The sequence below is a fragment of the Protopterus annectens genome, chromosome 4.part0 (genome assembly GCF_019279795.1).
Source record: "Protopterus annectens isolate FY-2018-M chromosome 4.part0, PAN1.0, whole genome shotgun sequence".
NCBI lineage: Eukaryota > Metazoa > Chordata > Ceratodontiformes > Protopteridae > Protopterus > Protopterus annectens.
Window position 1 is genome coordinate 86,976,410 of NC_056733.1, and position 27,691 is coordinate 87,004,100.

Sequence of the window (27,691 nt, forward strand, 5' to 3'; positions counted from 1 at the left end):
AATCTGAGACCCTCGGAACTACCAGTGTCGATCCCGAGAATCTGTCAGTTCCGACGAGGGAACCAACGAAGTCAGAGGAACATCCAGTGCTGAGGTAGGGATGCCTAACAGCATGGAACAGCTGGTACCAGGGGGATCGAACTGCTGGGCTCTGAAGCTTCAGCAGAAGTCACTGGAGGAGATAGTGTAGGAGTCAGTGGAGAAGATGCTTTAATTCCAGGGGGGAAGAGGGGCCTGAGAAGAGGCAGTAATACCTCTGGCCACCAATAGCTGATCCACCAGTCTCATGACATCTACCTCTTAGAGACTCCTGGAGGATAGAATGGATAATCCTGAAAAAGACTCAGGCTGTTCCAGAACGGGACTGGGCAACTGGCCCACAAAAGTGTCTATGGAAGGTGAATACCTTGTCCTGGGAAAAAGGTTCAGATCTGGTTTTGGCACAGAGGGGGTGGGCACAGCATGCTGAGGTGCCATTGGAGAAATCGGCACTGAGCCAGAAACTAACGATGCTGGTGTTTATACTGGTGCTGAAGACACCATAATAGCAGTAGTCAGTGCCAAGGATTCTTGAAGTTGTAGCTTCGGTACCTTTGCTTTTGGTTCTGTGGAGGTATTTGGAACTGTGGTCTTATGTTTTTGTGCCAATGGTGTTGTGGGGAACACAGGTACTGAGTGGCTCTTCTTTTTGAGAGGGTCTGATTTTGCATGGGATTCAGACTTGGACAAAGCTTCACTGAAGGTAGTTTTGAACAAGCCCTCCAAAATGAGCTTATTCTGCCGCCCGACCAAGGCCCAGATACTTAAGACCTAGCAGATGTTGCAATTTTGGTCAAGAAGTGGAGCTCCTAGACAAAAAACAAAAGAAAAATGCCCATCAGAATTGGGCATCTTTCTCCCACATTCCTGGCCCTGTTTAAATCCAGAAGTGCATTTATGTTTTTCTGCCATTTTATAAACTAGTGTCTAAAGGTATCAAGTTAACCACATCAACACACACACACACCCACCCACCCACCCACCCACACACACACACACACACACACACACACACACCCAGACCCACACCCACACACTCTCTCTCTCCAAGGATAGATGGAAGGTCCACCAACGATCGTAATGAAGAAATACCAAAAGGGTATAAGAGAAAATAAGGAAAGGAAGTACCAACGATGGTACTAAGAAAATGCCTCAAATGGTACAAAAGGCAGGAGAGGGGGTTACCAGCAATGGTAATGGAGATTACCAGAGGTATGGATTAGAGACTTAACACACACAGCTAAATAAGGTATAATTTAGAAAAAATACATATAACGAGATACAAGGAATTAGCTGAATAAAGAAGTTTTAAAGTAGACTTAGCTGAGAGCAATGACTGACGTGTCTTGCTGACAGAGTGGTAAATGAGATCTGGAGGTAATGGAGAGAGGAGCACTGTGGGTAGAGTCGTAGCTAGAGAGGTTTTTTTTTAGCTGGCGTGAGCTGTACAACGGCCGAGCCAGTTCCAAAGATCTGAACCGAGTCTCAATCGTCAAGAATGAACTGAGATTGACATCAGATCATATGTTCCCAGTTACTCCTTCCCTATCATACCGCCAACATTTGTTATCTACCTGAGAGAAAATTATTTTTCTTCTGCTTGGAGGATAAAAATACCTATGCAAAACACTTCCAAGCAAAAATCCTAAATCTTTTAGACTATGTTGCACATTTGGGAGCCATACATATGCCCTCCCATTATTTCTTTGTGAATTGCTTATCCCTTTTTAACAGCAGATTCTGTTCTAGATTCAACTAAAAATCAGTGCAGGTCTCTCACTTAGGATCCCTCCATCTCTTTCTCTTTGCCTATACTCTGATAACTATTTGTGAAAGGGAAGGCAGTCTCTAGCTTGCAGTCCAAAATTTTTCTTGGCCTCTTCCCATTCTATTACTTTTCCCGTTCTAATTATTCATTTCCAAAACCTTGGTTCCTTTGCCAGTTTCCTCCATTAAATTCCAGCCCTCTCCTGCCTATTTTCTGTACCCCTAATTGCATTCATTTTCTTCTGGCTGATACAAATATCCCTGAAATGTATATAAAACTAAAGGGACTAAAGACATTTTTACTGCTTGTATCTGGCTATTCATATCCATTGACAAGAGCTTCCAGTTTCTCAATTTTTGTGCTATCTTTTCTTTAGTATCATCCGACGTAACCTTAACTGCCATAACAGAATCACTTTCAACCCATACTCTATTACTGAAACAATTCATGTGTGGCTAATAGTTTACATCTATAGCCTTTGTTTTATCTTCATTAATTTTACATCTTGAAAAAACTTGAAACTCAGAATATTCCACAACACTGAGAAGTCCTTTTCTGGTTTTATCTGGTTCAAAATATCATCTGCAAATAAAGCCAACTTTTCTTGATTACCATAAAAAATAAATCCTTGAATTTCTGATATTTTCTTTCCCAATGGTTCTAAATATAATGCAAATAACAAAGGGCCTGGTTCCTCTGTTTAGACACAACTTATCAGACAGAAACCACCCCACTCTGATTTTTGCCTCTGATACCTCATATATCCTCCAAAGTAACCTTATTATTTTTTTTTCCAATTCCTTTTTATTAGGGTTATATCAAAACCAAATGAATACAAAAAAACGATATAACAGAGAATAAAACAATAACATACAATATACAGACCTACAAACATAAAACCTATATACATTAGATAACCTATATACACAGTTCTCATCTATATCAAGCTATGCAACATACAGAAATATGCGTTACAATCATGTCAGAATGAGTTCAAATATCATTTTCCAAGTGTCCTTCTGGGTCCTTTTTTTCCCTCAAGGAATACCATAAATATTTATGAGCCAGGAGTTGTTTACTAGCTGTTTGCTTGAATCCATCCCATGTTATTTTGGACCTGTCTTTCCAATTTAATGTGATGTAGTATTTTATTAGCATAAATGTTGTAACTAGAATGTGCGTGTGATTATTCTTCATTCCTATAGGAGGTACGTGTAAGAGGGCAAATTTCCAGGATAAGGTTGAATTTTTCATAACCATTTTCTCTAATTTGACTCTTAAGGCACACCAAAGTTTGTATGTACATTTACAACTCCAAAATATATGAATAATATCAGCTTCTTTGGAGGGGCAGAATTGGCAAAAAGGTGGGAGTTCTTTGTACATTTTATTTAATATTGTGGGTGTAAAATATGCGTTGTTTAGGATCATAAGTTGAGTATATCTGAGCTTGTTCCCATATGTCGTTTTGTATTTTGTATCTTCTTCTGGATATTCCCTTTAGAAATGGGAGGGCCTTGGGATTAAATTGTAATGTTTTAACATAGTTATGATATAATTTCAACAAGATAACCTTATTATTGATTCAGGAAATTCAAATGCTTAAATTGCCTCACTCATGAAATCCCATCTTACTCTGTCAAATGATTTTCTCTGCATCAAGACTCACCAACAGTGGTATTCTCTTACATTCTGCTTCTCTCTGGATCATCATTGTTCTATTAATGTCGTCAAATGTTTGCTCCCTTTCCATAAAACCACAGTGATCCATATCTATCAATTTTGGCAACACCTTTACCATCATTTTAGACATTACAGACATAAACACTTTATAATTACAGTTTAAAACTGAAACAGGCCTATGTGAATTTGGATCTGATGATTCTTTACCGTCTTTAGGTATTATAGCCACCACAGCTTTCATCGAAGATGTTGGTGGTCCCCCTCCTTTTAAAATACTGTTAAAATCTTCCAGATATTTCAACACTTTCTTCCCTCCTAGCTTCTAAACTTCCACAGGAATACAATCTATTCCTGGTGATTTTCCTGCAGATTGGTTATACATTTCCATTTTTATCTCCTCTCCTCCCATCTTAACTGTTAATTGTTGAGCCTCATCTACCTCCAACCTTGGCATATTTAAGTCTTCCATAAATATTTCCATTTGTGCTTTTTCTTTATATCCATATTTCTCTTCTTTATACAAATTTTTATAAAATCTTGGACACTCCTCTCAGTCCAGTCTCATTAGCTCTTTCTATTTAATACAGAGACAACATTTGGGAAGGCCAACCCCCTTAGTTTCTTAACCTTGAATTATCTTCTGTTCCTCCAAAAAAAAAAAAAAAAAGACGCATTATTCATCTGCTTTTACGGTATTTGTGTTTCCTCCTCCTACTCTATTACTTCATCTTGCTTTTTCTGCTACTTGTTCACTAAAGTGTTCAATTGCATCTTTTCTGCTGTATTTATTATTGTTTGCTTTTAGCCTGCTTGAACTGTAAGCATTTTTCTAAGCCTCTTAGTTTTGGTTTTTTAGGCCTACCCCTTAGTTCTCCCTGGCCTCTCCCCCTGAGATTTTGACAAATATAGATGGACAATTTCCTATGGTTTCTTCTGCCAGCCTGGTTGATATGGGCATCCTGAGGCAGTGTAGCAACTGCCTCATGTACACAGACAACTATCTACTACTACCATCAAGGGACACAGCTTGTGAGAGATGCAATTACATTAAGAACCTAAAAGCTATGCTCTCTCTCTCTCACAAACCAGTATATCGCGCACTGAGAAGGCTGTCAACACAATCACTACACCTCAACCACCACCCACAACTACACAACACACACCGACATATATGGAGGTTCTCAACAAAAAAAAACTCAAACAAAGGAGACTTCAGAGGCAAAAACACATGTGAACTCCACAACCCACCACACCACATACCACGCATAGTCCACATACCTGTGTTTCGCAACCACTAAGGCCTAACCATAAACCCAACATATTAGTCATAGGAGACTCCATTGTGAGACACACAGATGTGCCTCTCACCAGGCTGGATAAGGAAAAATTCACAGTCAGTTTGTCAGGTGTCAGCATCTGCCATATCACACATGCACTCAAGTCTCTCAACAACAGGTACTGTTACATAGTCCATGTTGGTGTGAACGACTTCAGGTGTACCTCCCTGGACTATATGAAGAGTGACATGATATTTGCTCACTGAATATGTATCCCAGATAGGTATGTTCCTAGCCTGAAACAGCGTTCTACCGTCTCCCAGAATGATGCCTCAATACAAATAGAAAATGATTGACTAACAATTGGCTTAGTTTCTGGTGTCATTCCAGGGAGACTCATAGCTGACCGCCTGGGAAGATATGATCGACAGACCACAATGCTTTGCTAGAGATGGCCTGTATCTGTCTCACGTGGGCTTCAGGATTCTGGCAAAGGCCCTTGCCTCCCCCATAGTGCCTTTTTTTAGGAAAAGTCATGAGACAGATACTACCAACATAAAAATTTCAACAAAATGCAAATTAAAGGTCATGCTGCTAAACACTAGGAGTCTAAACATGAAACTGCACTCATTGCAAGCATTCTTAAACCTGGAAGATGCTGACATTTGTGTAGTCACAGAAACTTGGCTCAAAGCTGTGAAGAGCACCCCAGCCTTACCTGGTTTCTCATCCTATCATACATTCAGACCCCAAACTGTGGGTAGCAAAGCCAAAGGAGGTGGAGTTTCAATATACATTAAAGACGCATACACACCTCCAGGCTGGTCAAACGGTGTGATGCACAGGAGACACTCCAGGTGTAGTTAACCATTGACAAGACCCCTATTCAAATCATAGCTAGCTAAAGGCTCCCACATTTGACTCAAGATGCTGACTCCACCTATCTGGACCTCTTTGACTCTATCAAGATTCAACCCTTTACCCTGATCCTGGGCGACTTTAACTACCCAACCACAGATTGGAAACACTACTCATGCCAGAACACAAATTCCCACATATTGCTCGATATTATCAATGCAAATGCTTTAGAACAGCTAGTTAATACCCTCACAAGAGGTGATAATATATTGGAATTGGTATTCACCAACATGAGTAACCACTGTAGCACCCTTACATTATCATCTTCCCTAGTAAGATCCAACCATAAAACAGTCACTTTCAAAGTCATCATCTCCCCTGACCCCCTTCTAGCTAGGGTCAAACAAAAAATTTTTTTCCAAAGCTGATTACAACCTCCTGAGGGATGGTATAAACAGCTTCACAGCCCCCCCACCCCTGTAAGAACTGGCACCAATGTCCAGATCTATACCAAAGTACTATACAAGCATTTATATAGATGCATGGAATCAGGAATACCTGACAGGGCAAAATCATCCCCCGTAAGGAAGAATAAACCTGTCTGGTGGACATCTGAAATAAACAAACTATATAACAAAAGGAAAAAATTGCTGTCCAGGACCCAGAAGGAGCAGTGCCCAATTGGGCAATCTCTCCTTAGCCTGAACAAGCAAATAAGAGCAGTAGTGAAATCCTCTAAAGCTAACTTTGAGTCCAAATTGTCCACATCTGCTAGAGACAGTTATAAGGCCTTCTTTACATATGTCCGCAATCTCAAAGGAAGCACCCAGATCTGTTCAGAACTGGTGGTCAAGGACACCGCATACACAAATGCTGTAGATATAGTCAACGTACTGGCTGAAAGATTCAGTGAAAAGTTCAACCCCTATTTCCCCTCAATCATTAAATCAGGACATCTCCAGTACCTGCCCCCCTCCCCTTATCTCTAGGGTACAGGTCATCACTACCCTCTCAAAGGCAAAAAATACAGCCTCCATGGGACCCGATTGCATCCTACATGAACTCAGGCATGAACTTGCAGCACCATTAGGCACCCTATTCAACCAAAGCCTGAGTACTGGCTTTGGTTGAACAGGGGTGCCTAATGGTGCTGCAAGTTCATGCAGCACCATTAGGCACCCTATTCAACCAAAGCCTGAGTACTGGCTTTGTCCCAGCTGAGTGGAGGACAGCCATTGTCATCCCTTTACACAAAGGTGGAGCGACCACGGATCCGTAAAATTATAGACCCACCAACCTAACTAGCCTGATCTGCAAGGCCATGGAACGGATCATCATGGAGCTCATTAACACGGAAACTGGCAACCTCCAAACACTCGACCCCACAAAGTTTGCTTTGCAAGGGGAGGTCATGTCTGTTAAATCTGGTCAACGTCTTTGAGACGGTCACCAAAGCCATGGGCGAGGGGAAGATGGTGTACCTTGACCTGGTCAAAGCCTTTGACACTATTCCCCACTTGGGCATAATAGATAAACTCTCTCAACTAGGCATCAATCCATATGTTACCAGATGGGTAGCAAACTGGCTCACTGATAGAATCCACCTAATCAAAATAGGGGAAGCCACCACAAGCAGTAGACTCATAACAACCGGCATACCCCAGGTGTCGGTCTTGGAGCCTCTGTTATTTGGGATATGCTTCTCTGAGATGCAGGCCAAAACCAGTGGGCTATGGCTGACCAAGTCTGCAGATGACTGCAAGCTAGGCGCTGTCATCAAGCCCCCACGTGATGTGGACATCCCCCAACAGCGTCTCACCCAAACAAATGACTAGTGCCAGAAACATGACCTCAAGCTAAATGCCAAAAAATGCATCATCATCCCCTTTGGGGAGAGTGACTTCTGCACATATTATCATATTAATAACAATGTCCTAAGCACGCAATCAGTGATGAGGGATTTGGGAACACAAGTTAACAGCAACCTGACTTTTAACCACCATGTTGCTTCCATTGTATGGAAAGCTTTCTACATGGCCCACCTCATAAGTAGGGGTATCTCATCCAGGGACAAGGAGGTCATAACATCCCATTTATTCTTCCCTTATAAGGCCAATTATTGAGTACAGCGCTCCCTTTGCCATGTACCTCCCAAAGCACAAGCAGCAGCTGTAGAGACCACAGAGGTTCCACACCAGGAGAATCCAGGGCCTCAAACATCTACCCTACAAAGATACGCTAAAATCCCTGTCCCTCTATTCAGTTTCATACAGACTCCTCTGAGGTGACCTCTGTCTGGCAGACAAAGCAATCTCAGACTCCGCCTTGCCTTGATGGGACTGCTGCATATCCACAAGTCAAGCTCCACTAGAGTAACCCGCACGCGTGACACCAACCTGGTCGGTGATATCAATAGGACTTGTTGGTGGGACAGATCTACGTCTCAGAGACTCCCCCATTTGTGGAATAGACTCACTCTCCATGTCAAGCAGAGCACCTCATTATCCCTTTTTAAGTGTAACCTGGATAACTGTTTGGGAAACATAAAATACACCCCTGGGATTCCACCTCTATTCCTGCTGGACAGGGATCTGGGTGCTGACTTCTCTAAACATGGACTAAATTCTTGGTTAGGCTTATAAGGGCCTTAGGGCCAATAGTCTAATAACCTCCTATGATCCAATGAATGTCTCTAATACCTTTACAGGAACCCTGGATCTCTAGTTATTTTTCTTCTCGTAGCCTCCCTAAGTTTGGCAAGAACCATTTCTACTTTCTGTTGCCTATGATGATGTGCTCTGGAGTTATTATAAAAAAGACAGTTGCTTACGAGCAATCTTTATAAACTTATACATCTTGATACTCCCTTATTTTCTCTTTAGCACTCTGCAGTTGTGCCTCTTCTTGTTCTGTAAGAGTTTCCTTATTCTGCAACACTTCAACTTCTGTCAGCCCTTCTAAATAATTATTGTTATTCTTAACCCTATCCCTTTTTCTTTTGTCTCTTCCCTATTTTAAATTATTCTTTTATTTTATTCCATTCACTAGCTATAACTTCTGAACTACTTTATATCTTCTCCAATAACTCCCAAATAATTTCCACTACGTGTTCCTTAAATTCCTCCCTTTTTAACAGGTAGACAGGGAAGCACCACTGTCTCATTTTTACTTCATTACCCTACATTTTTATTTTACTTTTTATTGGTCCATGATCGGAAATAGTTACTGAATATGTGTCAAAGCACTTAATTAAATGGACTTGTTCCTGTGAAATATAACTTTTGTCTAGTCTATCCACATCTTCCATACCAAATATTTTCATACATTTCTTCATAAATCTACTCTCTTTTGTTATATTTTCCCTTCTAGTACCCCCCCCATTCTTAACTGTTGCAAATCAAATTTCATTCCCGCCTATAAGCAATATTGCCTGCTGGAAGCTTATTTCTCCTAAAATTGTCTTAAGTTCCATAACAGCATCCATGATGAGGAATATAAATACATGCCAACATATTCCTCTTCCCTTGACATTATTCCCCTCACTACCAAAAATATGTTGCTATTATTATTTTCTTCCCTCTTCTGTCACAATTGGAGCTACTTTAGCAATTAATGTAAATACTCCCCTTTTCCTTTGTCCCCAATAGTCAGCTGAATATCCACCCTGAAATTCCTTCTTTATGAAATTCACATACTCGTTTCTTTCCAAATGTGTCTTCTATAGCACTGCAATTTGCACTCTGCACTTTCTAATATAATTCAATGCTCTTTCGTTTTATCTATACCTGAGAGACCATTCATATTCCATGACAACATGTAAAGTGTTGCCATTATGATAAAAAGTTATTTCCACATATTATGCATGACAGCTTTTTAGATGTCTGTTTCCAGCTTTTATAATACATACATACACTCACTAATGTTTGGCGGGTTTATCTTTCATACAGTTGTTTCTTGTCGTCGCCATTTGAACCTATGTCACATTTTACAACACTTTTATTTTAATGAAAACCCTCAAAAAACAAACAAACCCCAGAACACCCCATAACCTGTTAACTTAATGCAAACACACAAAACAAAATGAAGTTAAACTCTCCTGTATGTATGTTATAAACAGACAGCTGCAAACATAGGCACCATATCTAAAACATAAGTTTATCCATGCTAAGACACATGTTAATTGCTGTCTGTTTCTTTTTTATCTTTGTTCCTGCCTCAGACGTGAAGAACAACATGCACGCTTTCAGAAAACATTAACTTATAACCTTAAATAAACCAATATTCTGGCCTTTTGCCCTATAATCAGTTGTCTCCATGGAATCATAACAGAAAAAGAAAAATGATGTAGCCCTCAGCTGCAGGCTCCCAAACACATGTTGTGCATTTATTGTTGTAGGAAAACTTTTTATTGCAGTCACTGTAATCTTATTTACTTGTTTCCACTTAAAATTTATTAGATTAAGCAAAGGGTCTTAATCCAGACTTTCACCTATGCAAAAATAAGGGAAAAGAAAACATATCAGCTCTACATACATTATATGATGTCTGTACTTTTACATTCCATTCCCCATATCAACAACCAAACATTACAGCATATTAATTTAATCATGCTTTTGTCCATCCTTTTTTCTTCTTTTGCACTGTAATGCCTAGATTTCTTAACACAAAAAAAAAGGAAGGAAAGAAATTGGGCTCCTGTCAGGCTCTCCTCACCAGTAGATTGATGAGACATTCAGAAGGGGACCTAATTGCTTCAAATAACACTTCTTAGTCCAAGGGTGGCAGTGTGGAGGGGGGGGGGTGAAAGGCCAAGATGCCTTCCAGCACATCAATTCTAGTATCTTGCCAAATTTCACATCTTTCGGAGGGGACAGTGGAGACCGCTCCCTTTCATCCAAATCAATGTCAGAAGTGAGAGACTTCTTGGGAGAACTGGTGAGCTTCATTTTACGCATCCTTTTCCAGAGAATATCTATTAAGGGTGTCTGAATCTCTAGGAGACTCTTCCTGAACCTCTGTAGGAGGCTGAATGAAGTCTTCAGATCTGCCTTGTCCCTTTGAAGGATGTCAAGACAGCTGAGGCACAGGCTGAAGAGTCTCAAGGGTTGGAACTGGTGCTCATAGAGCTTCTGTAAATTTCCATGATGAGGAAGTAATCAACCTCCCAATAACTTTGAAAGCCAATTCTGAGTCTGTCAATACAGGAAACCTCCAAGGCAGTGTCAAATTGGTCCCCACTGAACTGGACTTCAGAGGCAACAAGGCCAAATATCCACAAAATGCTAACATTGAAAACAAACAGTGAAAGCTGCGGCTAGGAAGCCTAAGTTCTAGCAGTCTTGAGCCATCTAGCTTGTCAGGGAAGGATTTTGTTAGCCTTGTAGTGTGTGCCTGAAAGAATCCTAACTTTGACAGGATATTTTTCTTGTTACCTCTCCCAAAAGGACTGTACACTATTTGTGTCTGCCATCTGAATGTGTTTTTCACTACTGACAAAGACCAGTGCTAATACTCTATTTCCTTCAGCTCCAAGATGGGATGTTAAACATCCTTGCAGAAGTAGCGTCTCCAAGAAGGGGAAATTCATCATGGTCTGCATTTCACCAAGGAGCCCAGAAGAATGAACCCAGCAATAGAGGTGCAAGATAACCTTGACTGCCATGCAGTGGGAATGTATGTTGGTTACACCATACATAAACTGTATGTATTTCTATTTAGTGAAGTGTTGTCTCTAGCTCTCTAACTCCAAGAGGGATTCTAAATAAACTGGCTCTGTCAGAGCATCTCAGTCCAATAAATGGTCAGGTGCATAATGTACCTTTTGGCAGGCAAACCAGGGGCTACCATAGAGTATATCCTCTTACCTAAGTGGTTTAGCCTCCTGAACTCTCACAAGGCAGCTCATTAACATACTAAATTATACCATTCTTCAGACACCAAAGCAACTGCCAATATGGCCATGAGATGATGACTCAAATTTGTAGCCTTTAGGAGATCAGTATTTCTTGTTTAGTTGAAAGGCCACAGCTGTGGACTGGTCAGGTTATCTCCAATTTTCTTTCTGTGCTGACTTAATAGGATGTGGAGTAGTTAACTTTTGGGTGGTGCTTTAGAAGATATAGACACTCAGCCATATGGACCTTATCATCAACCTGAGTGTACACGAATCCCATATTGAAACCAAATGAATGAAGAATTCATCAAAGGAACTGCCCTCGGGCAGCAAAGTAGCATTCAAGGCCTCCTATGTCAGATGACAAGGTTGAAGAATATCATAAAATAATGGATGGAGGGGTATAAAAAGTTTCTTTAACTCCCAAGACTTCTCACTCTATTCCTCAAGGCCCTCCTCCTCAGGGAGTTCCTGATCTGAAATGTACTGGAACTCCTGAAGGAAGGTGTGAGCTCCTCTTAATGAACCTGTGGCCCAATCCAATATTCTGAAAGTTTTGCCAGCTGCTCCAAGAAGTAGGACACAGATCTAGCATGCAGTGTAAACTCTTTTTATGACACTCAGGAACTTTTTGAGAATTCTACCAACTTGGAAGGGATCTCCACATAAACAGTCATCAAAGACTCTGTTGAAACTTCCAGTGGAGACACTTTAACAGCAATCCTCACCATGGTGTTTGACAAGTGCACTTGCTACACAGAAAGCATGAGACTATCACCTTTGATTGCAACAAGAAAGTACAATATTAGTGAGGGGAATGGAACACACAAAAGCTGTAAGATGATGGAGTCCACTTCCAAACTCCCCCTTCAGAACCTTCCAAAGAAGATTTCAACTCACTCAACACTGACTCAAGAGTATTCTCCCTAACTTATGACAATGATGTGCCTATGGGGGGGGGGGGTAGGACTGGTCACTGACAGTTGCCTGGGAGAACAGGAATGCCCTGTCATAAAAGAGCTATGCCAGCACTCTAATAATCAGAATAGTCAATGGGAGCTGTTAGTTTTCACTTGGGAAAAGGATGATAAGCAAGACTTCTTTTTCTTGTCCCCTTTTCTTCTCTTCTTTTTGATGCCTTCATGGTAATGAAAGAGTTGCTAATATCTGCATGTCAGCGCTGTTAAAAATATACTTCAGAAGAGCTAAACTGTTGTCAGCTACTGGAAATTATGGCGAAACCCCATCCCTCAAAAAAATTCTGTTCTACAGGAACAGGTGTTAGGGAAGAATGACGTAATCCCTTGCTTTTACTGATATTCCTCCCCCACTGAGATGCAAGTCTCAGGATGATCATGCCTTAGTAATAAATGGATGTATATATCTGGTCTTATTTGTATTACTACTTTAAACTGCATAATACATAAAGAACTGACAGCATTTCTATTCTGTAAATGGCTTTGTTTAAAAGTGAATGAAAAGTGGATTTTAAAGTACACATACTGTATGCATTTAAATGTTTTCCAGTACTTTTACACTGAAATAGCTGCACTGATGTCATACATTTGGTGATTGCACATAAAAGTGTTTTTGCAGATTCAATGTGAAGTGATTTAATACCTAACAGACTGACACAGCAAGATCTGAATGCATGTAAAAATCTGGATAATGGACTATACTAAGACATAGCATGTGGTTAAATGTGATGAATTAAGTTTCATGAGACTTTAACATGAAAAAAGTGTGGTTCTTGACTTCTGATTTATAAACTATGAATTACGTATAAATTATGAATTACACATAAATTACATACTTTTGTTCAAGAAAAGACGGAATATGAAAGTGTACTACATTCTTTTGTTAGCAGCGGTAGAGTTCAAATCCTCCTTTTTCCTCTGTAAAGTCTGATTTAATAAGCAAATTATGGTTAAATTAGTGTAACAACTGCTTGAAAATCCAAAAATGGAAAGATGGCATCCAATGGTTGTAGAAGTTCACTGCCTGTTGAGCTACAAACTGAACCCCCTCTACTGATAATTTAAGGGAAACCTTGTCTTGTACAGGTAGCCCAGGCTGAAGTGTTTCTGAACAAAGCCTGGAAGGCTCTGCTTACCAGAAGGATTTTCAGACAAAGCCATAATCTGCTCGTTACAACTGCCTTAAAGAAACATAGTCTAAAACATGTACTGATTTTGCTCTCTGCTTGTTGCTCTTTGACATTTAGGTTATACCACTTCTTCCATGTCATTTTCAAATCTTACCAGATAGTTTCACTGACAATGGTCATAACTTCATCCAAAACTGATGGATCAACAATGTCATCACAGGTTAGCAGCATTTCATACATCTGACTTGCTGTTGTCTTTCTTATCTACAACATTTAGAAAAGGTACATGTTAATAAAAGTCCTACACATATAAATGTTTTCGCTATACACTATTCCAGAGCACTTACATGCTTATCAAAACTTTATTCCAGAACATTTCAAGATTAGTTGCAAATATTTACATTTCTTCTAAAAGTAAATGGAGCATGATCTGGTTTAAAATACTTCATGTCCATCTTCAGCAGCTTCTAGAACAACACAGGTAAAATACTTCTGGATGGAATTTCACAGTGTTTAGCTAATACAAAACACTTCTGCTAGGCAATTCAAAACTAAATAAGACTACATTCACACTTTGCAAGGGGGGCAAGCCCACATACATTAGCTTAAAACTTTTCTCTTTGGTCGTATTTAAGTCTTGCATTTGTGCAGTGGTGGTGAACAGTGCCCTGTATAGATGCAAAAGCTTTGAAGCTCAGTTTTTTCCTAATCAGCTGCCAGTGAAACCTTTCCAAGCATTTCTGCAGCTCCAAGAGTAACTAGGTCGTGCACTGAGAAAAGTTGCTTTACTGATCAACCTTAGTCTACACAAGGTATAGGCCCCTCTTATAGTCTTGGAGCTACCAGCAAAGTCCTGCCAAATTAACCCATTCCCTTCCCTAATTAAACATACAGTAAGAACCTATCATGGACGTGCAGTTTCCCATCATCTCTCTGGCCAGCCTGATGGACATGTGCATCCTAAAGCAATGTAGCAATTGTCTCATGTATACTAACAACCACTTACTCCTGAAACAAATACTTTAAGTGAGATATGTAGCTGCACTATGATATTGGATGCAAGACTCTCACATAAGGACAAATCAAACAGCAAACAGGTTGTCAGCACACACACACACACACACACACATCACTTCTCACAGTAAATAAGGACACGACAAATAAACCCAAATATGCAGAGGTACTCACTAGTAACTTACCAAACGGTCAGAGGCCACTCAAATGGAAACCACTTACAGACACAACAATGCAGAAAACAACCACAACACACAATAACAAACACACACACGCACACGTGCATGTGCATGCACACGCACAAGTACACACCAATGTCTCAACAAATTAACCCATACGGTGCAACACTGCAGAACCTAATGTAGTGGTCACAGGAGACTGCACAGTGAGACACGTGGATGTTCCATTTACCATGCTGGATAAGGAGCAGGTTATGGTTAGCTGCCTGTCAGGTGCCATGATCTGTCAAGTCACTCAAGCCCTCAAGTCACTCAACGACAAGTACCAGTACGACTCCATCATAGTCCATGTTGGGATGAATGATTTGAGACATACCTCTCTGGACTATATGAAGACAGACATGACTGAGCTCTCAGATTACGTATCTTAGGCAGGTATAAGCCTAGCCTTAATCAGAATTCTACCTTCTTCAAGGATGATCCCATAATGCAAACAAAAATGATTGACTTTTTAACAACTGGCTTAGCTTCTGGTGTCAGTCCAAAGGGATCCAATATCTGTCAGCCTGGGAAGACATTGTCAATAGGCCACACTGCTTTGCCAGAGATAGTCTGCACCTGTCTCCTCTAGGCTTTTGGATACTGGCAAAGGCATTAGTCACTCCTATTGGGCCTTTTTAGGTAGTGTCAAAATAACCAACATCCTGACATAACAAAATCCTCATTAGAGAAATTCAAGGTACTGCTGTTTAATGCTAGGAGTCTAAACAAGAAATTGCACTCCCTGGAGGCACTCCTCACCTTGGAAGATGCTGACATCTGTGCAGTCACCGTGACATGGTTCAAAGGCATGGATAGCACCCCAGCTGTGCAGAGCTACAACACCTTCCATATGGTCAGACCACAAGCTGAGCATGAAAGAACCGAAGGGGGAGATGTATCCATTTACATTAAGGACAAGTACACCTCGAGACTGGTCAAACAGTACGAAACTCTCGAGCTACTCTTTGTCCAAGTAACTACAGGCAAAAAACCCTACCACATCACAGCTAGTCATAGGTCCCCCATCATGAACCAGGAAAAGCATACTGCATACCTGGAGTTACTGAAGTCACTTGCAATACAGCCCAACACCTTATTCATGTGTGATTTCAACTATCATTCCATCAACTGGGAGCAATACATGACCACAAACATGCTGGCTCAGAGGTTATTGTACTTTGTCAGTGCAGATGCTCTGAAACAGCCAACTCCCATAAGGGGCTCAAATGTCCTGGGCATAGTGCACACTAACATGGGTAAGCACTGCACTCCCTATGTGATGTCCTCCCTGGTAAGATCGGACAATAAATCAGTCTTGTTCAATGTAATTATAAGGTTAGATACCCCAGCAAACTCAAAAATGCTTAAGAATTTTTTCAAGAGAAATTACCTCCTACTAAGTAATAGTACAAGAAGTTTCAAAGTCCCCCTGAACACAGATAATATGGACGTCTATGCAGAGGTGTACACCAATGCCTTGTATAACTTCTTAAACAGTTGTATAGACTAAAACCAGATCTTGCTGAAAAAACAAGTTACCCTGGTGGACCTCTAGTAAAAACAGGCTATACAACAAGAGAAGGAAATAATGTCCAAGAACAAGTGGGAATTGGCTCAGTAGAGGAAAAAATTCCTCTCAAGCTTAAACAAACAAATTAGAGATCCTGTAAAGTCTTCCAAAGCTAATTATGAAGCAAAAATAGCCTCCTTAGCTGAGGATAATCACAAGCCATTCTTTAACTATGTCCAAAATCTAAAAGTGAATACCTAGCTATGCACTGAACTGGCTGTGAATGGCACCATCCATACTCAACCTGAGGTAATAGCCAACCTCTAGCTGACACTTCACCCCCCCCCATCCCCACCAGTCATCCCTCAAAGTATACCTGTCACCATTCCTAAGCCTATTATCTAAAGAAAGCAGGTCATCTCTATGTTCTCCAAGGCTAAAAACACAGCATCAATGGGACCAGACAACATCCCAGGTTGCCTTTTAAACAGCTTAAAATATGAACTAGCAGACCCACTTGGATCTCTGTTTAATCACAGCCTGTGAACTGGCTATGTCCTAGTGGAATGGGGTACAGCAACAGTAATTCCTCTGTACAAAGGGGAACCATCAACTGACCCTGGGAATTATAGTCCCATAAGCTTGACTAGCCTCATCTGCCAGGCCATGGAAAGAATTATTATGGACCTTATCAACAAGAACATAGGTAATCTCCAAATTCTGGACCTAACCCAGTTTAGATTCATTAAGGGAAGATCATGCTTGTTAAACCTAGATGACTTCTTCAAGAAAGTCACCAAGGCCATAGACAAGAGAAAAACAGTGCATACCTCTTACCTTGACTTAGCCAAGACATTTGACACAATCCCCCATTCAGGTATTACAGAGAAACTCTCTCAATTGTGAATTAACCCCTACATCACTAGATGGGTTGCCAATTGGCTCACTGACAGGACACACACGGTCAAAAAAGTGGATAACTTCACCTCTAGCAAAAGACCAGACATCAGAAGCATAGCACAGTGTTCTGTGCTGCGCACTTTACTGTTCAGAATTTATTTCTCAGAAGTACAGGCAAAGGTGGATGGTCTGTGACTGACCAAGTTCCCTGCCGACTGCAAATTGGAAGCAACCATTGAGCCCCCCCAATGATGTTACTATACTGCAGAGAGGGTTATCGCAGACAAATGACTGATGCCAAGGTCATGGATTAAAGCTAACTGCAAAAAAACACCTTATTATTACCTCTAGAAAAGATGACATCCCTGCTAATTACATTATAGACAGCATCCCCCAAGTGCAGACCTAGTGGTATGTGATCTTGGTACCCAAGTGGAAAGCAATCTGAAAATCGACCACCACTAATCCATGGTAACAGGGAAATCTTTCTAGGTGGCACATCTCATAAGTACATCTAGATCTATGGATGTTATAATTCCATTATACTCGGCCCTCATTAACCAATAATCGAGTACAATACTCCCCTTTGCACGTACCTCACCAGACACCTGCAACAGCTGGACAGACCACAGAGGTTTCTCACCAAGAAAATACAGGATACACAAAACAAGTCCTACAAGGAAAGACTGAAAGCCCTGTCACTGTATTCTATCTCCTACAAGTAGCTAAGGGGTGACCTGTGACTGGCTAACAGGGGCAGCCCCTGATCCGGCCCTGATGGAAATTTACACATTTGTAAGTCACTTGCTCAAGAGATCTTAACCTAGCCTCTGACATGAACAATTCATGCTAGATCGACAGATGCATTACACACAGAGACTGCAACTTCGCTGGAACAAGTTTCCAATTCATGTGAAACACAGCCCTTCTCTGACCCTCTTCAAATTCAACCAAGTCCGAATGTTGGCAAAAATTCTGAGAATTAATAAGCAAACACTTGCAATGATATTTAAACTGCTTAGTTTAAACCAGACACAACCACAGAGTATAGTACTTGGAATATACTTTGGAATCACTGCGGTTTACATTGGTGCATATTCACGGCACCATGTAGGGCCAAATAGATTGAAAGCTACTTACACATAAACATAAAAATTAGTGGTACAAGGTCCTGTTTCAAACATTACTACTTAAACAAAGTAAATTACCAAGTCTATGTATGTATCAGTGTCAGCCTCACTGAAGAAGATCTGAAGAAATACTCTGTTATGTACGAAAGCGCTAATCTTTTATTTTATTTTATGTATTGAATCAGTGCATTTTATTGGATTGATTAAAAAATGTTCTTGCACTACTGCAGTTTGGTTTACTTTGACACAAAGCATATATGTATGTAAAGCAGTTAGCACATTTGCTATTCCAATGAATGCATCTCTTTCAAACTCTTCTGCTATTGTAAACTACACTTAGAAGTCTGCCATTTTCTAGGAGAAATCAGTAACTCAAAACATAAGGGTAGCACTCCAAACAGCATTTATTTTCACAGGAGGGTTGCATATAAATCTAGTTAATTTCAATACATTACTTAGAAATGCCATTAAGTGAAGTGAAGCTACTTAAATTTTCCCAACACAATCTTGCACTGTGAAATTAGATTTAATCAATATCTGCCTGTAGCAGAAGTACATCCATGTACACTGTTAGAGTAAATGGTGGATTGTATTACGAATCGGGGGAGATATGTGTGAAGAACATAAATGTCTTGAGCACTAACAAAACTTATTACATTTGTCCCCCACTAGTGTTAAGTAATACAACAAAAAATAAACCTAAATTAGGTCATTAGTTCACTAGAAAGCTTTAAGGAGAAGTGAAAGTTCTTATATTATTCTGGTAAATTGTGCCATATAATATGACATAATATACTTAAGTATGAATAAATACAACCAAGTTTTGGTTATCCACAATAACTCTCAATAGGTTCTATATATAAACCATGAAAAGGTCCATCAAATGTGCATAATTAGCTAAATGAAAAAATGTTGCATACAAGAATAAGACTCCTTTTGCAGTCTAAACAAAACTTTGTGAAGTGTCAGCCAAGGCTTACTGTAATTAAATCAAAAGGTGCTTCAGCAAAGTATTAGTTTAAGGGTGTGCACAAACAACAAAGTATTAGTTTAAGGGTGTGCACACTTATGCAACCAGTGTATTGTACGCTTTTTATTTTTATATTTTTCCCCCTAACAGATTTGTTTTTCAATTGAATTGTACAGGTTATAGGTCACATTAAAGGTGGGAAAAGTTTTGAAATAATTAATTGTGGTCTCATTTTTTATATCACAAAAACTTGGCATTTTAACAGGGGTGTGTAAACTTTTTATATCCACTGTATGTTAAAGAAAATACCAAGTAACCACTGTTCTGTAATTTTTTTCTAACAGAAAGAGAAAGAATCTCTGAATGTTTTAGTCATGCCATACAAATATCAATGGTGATCTGTTTTACTGAAAAATATATATTAAATGCAATTTCTGTACCCAAAGGGATAGATTAACTTCACATTCAGTTTTTATTTAAGTGGTTGTTTCCCAAGCACTGTTTTACAGACTACAGTGAAACATATGAATACAGAAATGGTGGGATAGTATATAAAGCAATGAAATATGCAATATTACTCTACGTAAGGGCAAGATCCGTAATACCTTCAAATGTTATTATATCAGTCAAAAACCCAAAATTCCATGAAAACAGAGATACCACTGTGGGGGTCTGATGCTTCTAAATCAGAGCCGCACACAGTCCCAAAGAATACAGTGCTGCATGTCTGCTTTTGAATGCTCCCAGTCTGCTAAATCCAGACAACACACAATTTAGAACAGTTTGGTGATCTAGTGATATCTCATCAGTTCCTTGACAACTTCTATAAAGTTTTTTTAGAGTCCTCAAAAATCCACCAATTTAGAACATTTTCTATTTTTCACATCCGGGAGGGAACAGAGATAAGAAAAGAACAGGCAGCAAGTGGTGTAAGTGAGAATAAAGGCTTTAACATGGGTATATTTAATTTTAGATTAGTTAACAGTGGTAGAAGCAGCCATCGATTTAGGGCAAGAGCTCCTATATGGAGGGATGAAATTAAAACCATGCAGATTTTCAAAAAAAATTGAGTGTGTTCTAAATTAGAATGGGGTGGGGGTTCTAAAAGTCTGTTTATTTATTTGAGTGTTTTCATTGAAGCAAAAAGTCTTGAAAATGCAACATAGTTTCAAATGGAGAAGAGAATAAGCAACTACCCAAGAGATCATCCTGACAAGCATTAAATGTGCACATGTAACCCAACAGGTAGAAATATAAATATATACTGAAAATAACTGTCATGTGCAATATGTGGGAGTTATAGCTTTCTATCATAATGGCTACTCTTGTCTATATTATCATGGAATGTAAACAGCATGCAGGTATAGCACTGAATTATATTAAGAAGTGTAGGGTACAAATAGCAATGTTAGCATGTGAGTTTGCCAAAGAAGGGATTTCAGGGTAGACATTCAGCAGAATATCAGGGATGGAAGAAAATGGGATTAACATTATGGATTATAAAGGGGCTCCAATAGTGATAAAAGAGGGAAATCAAATAATAATGGTAGATTTGTGATAGTAAGGGGTTACTGGCAGGTGAGGAGGATTATGCTGACATGTATTTATATTTCACTAAAAACTGCTATTATGGAGCATGACTTGGGAATAAATAACACATTTTCAGATGGGAATACTACTTGTGGGTGAGTGGAATCTGATTTGCAATAGTGAGGAAGCATCTGCAGACCTAGAAGGAAAACGTAACAAAAGAAGATGGCTTTCTGAAGAAATATATGAGATTGTTTGGTATGGAAATGTGAATATAGTAGTAAAAACTATGAAAGAAATGTTATTCTAAAAGGTGCAATAACTGGGCTTGACTACATAAAAATTATATTTCACAGGAGCATGTATATTTAACTGAAGACATTAATATACATCCAGTAACTATTTCAGATCAAGTACCAATAAAAAAATATATATGAATACAGAGTAATGAAGTAAAAATAAGACACTGTTGCTTTCCTACATACCTGTTAAACAGAGGAATTTATGAAATGGTTCGAGACTTATTAAGCAAGACAGACATTTCTTCAGAAGGGATAGCTAGTGAGTGGGATAAAATGAAAATAGAGCTTATAAACATGGTAGACATACGAGAGAAAGAGATACAAGGAAAATGTAATACAGATTATTTAGATGGGTTGTCAAATGTTGAAGTATTGCAGAATAAGGGAAATCTAAACAAAGAGGAGCACCTGCAAAGTACTAATTGGAAAATAAGGAACATTTCGATAATATAGGCAAGTCTACAAAGGTTGCTATTTGGATAACAACTCCACAGCAAATCTTTTAGCAGCATGACTTAGGCAAAAGAAAATTTTCCTCTTGTAAACAGGAATCACCTACCTTCATCCAGTCCTTAGATACCTTACCCTCCCTTCCTACTCTGACTTGACAAAAAAGGGCAATATATGATATTACCGGTTTTCAACTTGTGAAAGATTTGAGGATGCACCCATCCCATCCAGCCCTAGTACCTTGTGTGCTTTAAGGTTTTAGAGTTTATTTAGGATCCTTTACTTTCTTGTGTAACTGTTATTACTCCCTTCTACCAACCATGGACACCCCTAAATAAATTTGATGCATCTTTCTTTGTGAACACTAACGGTACACATTTACATAGCAGCCCTGTTTTTTCACCATCTTCTTTTGCTCATCTACAGACAATTTATTTAGCTATTTCTACTCCTGTCTTTATATGTACTTGTTCTATAAAAGGTGTTATTCTAGTGTTGACTGAAATGGAGATCCTCTCTTCAGTATGAGCCTTTGCCTTTCCACTCTTGAACTGCAGTTTCGGTATTAAAATATTACTTGCAGTCCCTCTTGGACAAAGGGATTCACTAAACTCTAGAGGAACATCAAAACCAGGTTTAGCCTTCTTTTCCCTACTAAGAAGGCAAATCAAGTGAAATAAATTGTATATACAGCTGCATTCACTTTAACATAGCAAAGACAAACAGCTACCTCAGACTGTAAAGTCAGTATACATGCAGAGGGATGCAGATTATAAACCAGTTTAATTTTATTATATTTTAGTTTCCTTTTTATATTTTTATTTTTCCACCAAGCTATACTACTGAAAAACAATCAGAAATGGGATTTAAAAGCATCCATTGTAAAACAAAACCACATGGGTTAAGAAGAAATGAGAAATCAGACACGGCAAGAATGCATCATTGCTCATGACCTTCATATTTCTGGGAGTGCAACATTCCATGAATGCCAATTCCATAGCATGTGGAGAATTCAGAATTTACTGAGTCAGGACTTTTTTCAGCATGGCTATGTACTGGAGAAACTAAGCTGAACTTCTTTTAATTTGTTGATGGCCTAACAGCTGCCACAGTGACTGCAGCCAATAAAAGAATGCGTGTTTCATCAAAATGCTGTTTATGGAGCTTTTACAGTATCAGTACACATAACGTCAATTTATAATAAACAGAATTCAGAAACCACAGGAGATGCTAGCAGAATTACAGAACATGGCTTAGCATATGCAAAGCTTAATACATTGTTATGTGCAACAACAAATGCATGGCAGCTGATTCCGAATAACTCTGATGGGAACAAAGCATCCGTTACATAACTAAATGAGCCATGCAGAATACGGTTTATAGCCTTAGCTATGGCAATTCAAGCTGTCCGCAAGCACATTATATGGCAGAAAAACACTGACTTGAAGGGTTACATACTAATGAAGACCTAGAACACATACCTATGGGGCTGGTACCGCACTTGGAGCCCAGGTGCAGCCCGAATGTCACAGCTCTAGCATAATAGCATGTGACACAATACAAATAAAAAAAAGAGCCTATATATCCCATGAAAACAGCAGAAAGACAGAGTCCATGATGACCATATTTAGTGGCAAAGTACATCATACAAATAATAATGTGGACCATATTAAGCTGCTACCATGGCATGACATTACAGCTATCATCATCTTAGAGATGACCTTTACAGATGGGTCAGCTGTATCATGCAATACCCTTCTATTAGTATACAATATGCAGCACCACTGAAAAGTTACCCAAACCCATCTGCCCCACTGCCCACTAAGTATATAGTGCAATGTCAGGACCAGCATCTTTGTTCTGTGGTTGCAAATGTAACATGGGAGCCCTAACACTACCAAATAATAAGGTGCAGTCTACTGATGTACACAAATGTCTACACATTCAAGTGGTATAACCCACATCTAGATGCAGCGCAGCATCCTGAGCATGTTATAAAACCTAGAAGATGGCCACTGCGTGTCAAAAAAAGTTTCACTTACATCTTTGCAACCAACATTAGTTATGCATTTTATCTATTACCTATGTAGGTGTCAAAAAGACAGTACAGTTAATGACCAAATGCCAACCATGTGATGCACTAGTATGCAAGTTTATTAAAATACATAAAGATCTCTCTTGCTCATTTCCTGTAACACATGCCTATCACAGAAAGAAATATGTGAGCTAAGTGTGTAAAACATGTTTTATCAAAACCTTCAACAGTCCATCTTTCAACAGACATGATAGCATGCTGCTACAGTCTTTTGTGTTCTGCTGTTGTCTACAGACTGTACACATTGTAGCCCTCTGTCACTGCTGACATGTCATCTACCTACAGATGTAGAGTTATATCTGGAATAGACACTGTTGATGGGAACCCTTTCAATAGGTGCCTTTGGTGAGGGCAAAGAATAATAGAAATATAACAGAACATATGTGATTCTTGCAACAAAATCAGGGTATATGCTGAAGGTTCAATAATCTGTCTCAACTGGATTCACGATTTGATGGACAAGTGCCCAAATGTATGAAATTGTTTATCTGCATACAACATTAAGTGAAGTGAAAAAAAAGTTATTTGTTATTCCAATGGCATAGAGTGATAAAACCCTGACTATAGCCAAGGCAATCAGGGTATGATTGGTGGTGCAGATGACTGATGGAGTGGCAGAGTGGAAGGACATTACTCTCCCAAAAGGTGAGAAAGGTTATATGGACATTTCCTGCAATGATCCTTGGTAGAGAGAGGAGATGTCATGCTTTAGGAGGCATGGTGGACTTGGCTGAGCTGCTGCAGAAGCAGTGCAATATGGTGCATATCCCCACTGCTTGCCTGCCCCTCAGACGTATCCAGAAATGCTGTATGACGGGGGGCAACACAGTAGGCCACAAAGTTAAACTATCCCCTGGTGGATACTACAATGGACAAATCTGCCAGGATGCCCATAGGACCTGTGCTGGCCCCAGTTTGTAAAGGAGAACATCTAGGGGTGTTAGCAGAGGCTGGCATATTGGTGGTGTATGTGGGGCACTGGGGTAGGGTGTCAATATCAGCCTGGGAAGAGATGCTTTGCTAGGAGTGGCCACCTCTCCCCCAAAGCTTTCATACAGTGGCTGAAACTTTGTCTAAAAATGGACAACAGAGACTGGCAATGTTAGTCCCCAAAAGCTTCCAACATAACAAAACAGAATCCAGATAACACAAAGGTATTACTGCTTAATTCTAAGAGCCTTAACAAAAAAAAATCTGCTCCCTACAAGCTCTCCTTACTCTGGAAAAAAATCAAACAAGTTTGAGAAATCATTTTAAGCTCAACTTCTGAGAGACTTGCTTGGCTATAATCACCTGCATTTGAAGCTGAAATTAAGTACAAACTTGCAGTTTTAAAAGTACTGTATTTCATTGTTTCTGTACCTAGTTGTGTGTTTCACTGAATAGTGTGTGCTGTGTGTCTCTCTGCAGTTTGTCTCCACCCACCCTTCCTGTTCGTGTTTTGGTGTTAGTGTTGGTGGCTCTGGAATTGCCTGCCCCTCCTGTAAGTCTGTATTTCAACACTCCTGAGTTCTCTCATTTGCTCACTTAACCGAATACAGTGAGATCATATTCTGAGTCTAGTGTTCACTGCTTAATACAGAGAGAAGATTTGAGAAGGCCAACCCACTTAGGTTCTTCCTTCCTCTCTCCTTGCACTTTACTAACAAAAAAAAGCAATTTGCACTTTATTCATCTGCTTTTACTGTATTTGTGTTTCCTCCTACTTTATTTTTCTTTTGCCTCTTCTTACATGTACTCAACTGATTTATTCTGCTGCATTTATTACTGCTTGGTAACAGCCTGAATAAATTGTAACTGTTATTCTAAGTCTTTTGGTTTAAGCACTTGGGCTTCATACCAGTTGTTTTACATTAAGGTTTGTGGTCTGCACTGCTGTGGCAGGAGAGGTAGCTTACATCCTTCTAAGCTGGGAATTGCTGACTGAAGGCTCAGTGTCTGCTATTCTAAAAGTGTATTAGCTCTGGCTTAAGCACTTGGGCTTCAGGCCAGTTATTCTACATTAAGAAGGTTTGTGGTCTGCACTGTTGTGGGAGGAGAGGCTGGATTCTGCCCTTCTGAGCTGGGAATTTCTGATCACAGGCTTATTGTGCCTGCTTATTTGAACTGTTTCTTTCTGAAATTGGTGTGCCTTGTTGCTGTAGCATAGGACCAGATTCAGGCCTGCTGAATCTAGCTTTGTTTGTATAACTTGAGCCCTGATCCCGGTAATCTTTTTTTGGAGAAGGTTCCCCCTGCACCCTAGCAGCAGGAGTGTGCAGTTAGAATTTGTCTGATTGAAGACTGCTGGAACAGGGCTCAGTTTTGAGCTTTTTCTGGTTAATTGGGTAACATGTTTAAATCCGTTTGTTTGTTTTCTATTGTTTTATACATACACACACACACACACACACACACACACACACACACATATATATATATATATATAAACAATTGCACTTTATTCATCTGATTTTACTGTATTTGTGTTTCTTCCTACTTTATTACTAGGGGCATTGATATATAACAATAAGCATCCTTTTCTGTGTATTTAAAGTGTTTTTTTTATTGTATCTGCTTTATTTTCTGAAAAAAAATAAATAAATAAATATATATATATATATATATATATATATATATATATATATATATATATACTGTTTCCCATCTTTCTAAGCTAGTATAGTCCAGTTTTCAGGTTAGTGCTGAATTCAGGGCTGTGTTACAAACCTCTGTGTTTGACCATACCTTACTTGGAAAGAAGGAAGTTTCTCTGTTCACCTGAGAGAGGGGAGCTTTGAGCAGCCTATCTGTCCCTGGTGGTGTGGTTTCAGCCCAGAAATTAGTAGTTTATTGGCCATTTTGGGCTAATTTCTCTCTCTTTCATTTCCCTGCTATAAAAAATGCATTTGCCCGGTTTTGTGTGCCGGGCAGCACCTGTTAGCTAGGGTATAACTATTCCCTACTCCACAAAGTCTCCTCTTCAGTTTTTCCCTTGGAACTAGACAAACTTTCAACTTAAGCACTCAAGCCATTAATTTCTCAGCCAGTTACTTGCTCAAAACTCATAGCAAGCACTTATAAACCCTAGCACTAGACCCCCCCCCCCATACTGTACAGAAGGACAAGGCTCTCTATTCGACCTTACCAGCCATTCAGTAAAACAGTTCACTGTACCTATCTAGGCATGTCCAAAGTACAGTTTCAGGTGTACTCTCCAGTCCAACTGGTGAATCTGGGCATTTTGAGGCAATGTTACAACTACCTCATGTACACAGACAACTCTCTCCTCCTACCACCAAACACTAATACATGCAAGAGATGCAATTATACAGCCAAACTGGAGGCAAAGCTCTCTCAACCCAAGACTGGATCAGACAGTCAGGAGGAGAAGGGAAATACTGGCATCACACCACCAGTCTCACATAGACCCATTAAACCAGCACCGGCAAAAATCACACAAACAACACACATAAATACACGAAAACATACTCAGAGGCTCTAAAGAAAAATCTGCAAAAGCAACAGAGACCTCCAAAGCAGACATCCAAGCAACATCCACCCCCCAACACAAACCCTGAAACACATACTTCACAAAACCAGTGTGCCACGCAATCACAGCCCTTAAGGCAAAATAACATACCCAACACACTAGTAATAGGCGACTCTATAGTCAGGCACACTGATGTCCCACTCACTAGGCTGAATAAGGAGAAGGTTACTGTTAGCTGCCTGTCAGGTGCCAGGATCCACCACATAACACAAGCACTCATGTCACTCCAGAATAAGTACAAATACGACTCTGTCATTGACCATGTTGGTGTGAATGACCTAAGCCATACCTCCCTGGACTACATGAAAAGAGACAAGGAAGAGCTCTCTGATCATGTAGCCCAGGCCGGTATGACCCTGACCCTGAGTAGCATACTGCCCTCACCAAGAATGATACCACGGTATAAAGAAAA

At 39.7% G+C, this 27,691-nt stretch overlaps 1 protein-coding gene across 1 annotated transcript in view; it reads right to left on the reverse strand.

Moving 5' to 3' along the window:
* Nucleotides 1-27,691, reverse strand: part of TBCD (tubulin folding cofactor D) — a 3,708,267-nt gene that overhangs the window by 106,586 nt on the left and 3,573,990 nt on the right. The window contains exon 37 of the mRNA XM_044068123.1: nucleotides 13,780-13,889. Within this exon, the coding sequence (XP_043924058.1) occupies nucleotides 13,780-13,889 (110 nt within the window). The remainder of the gene's footprint in view (nucleotides 1-13,779; nucleotides 13,890-27,691) is intronic.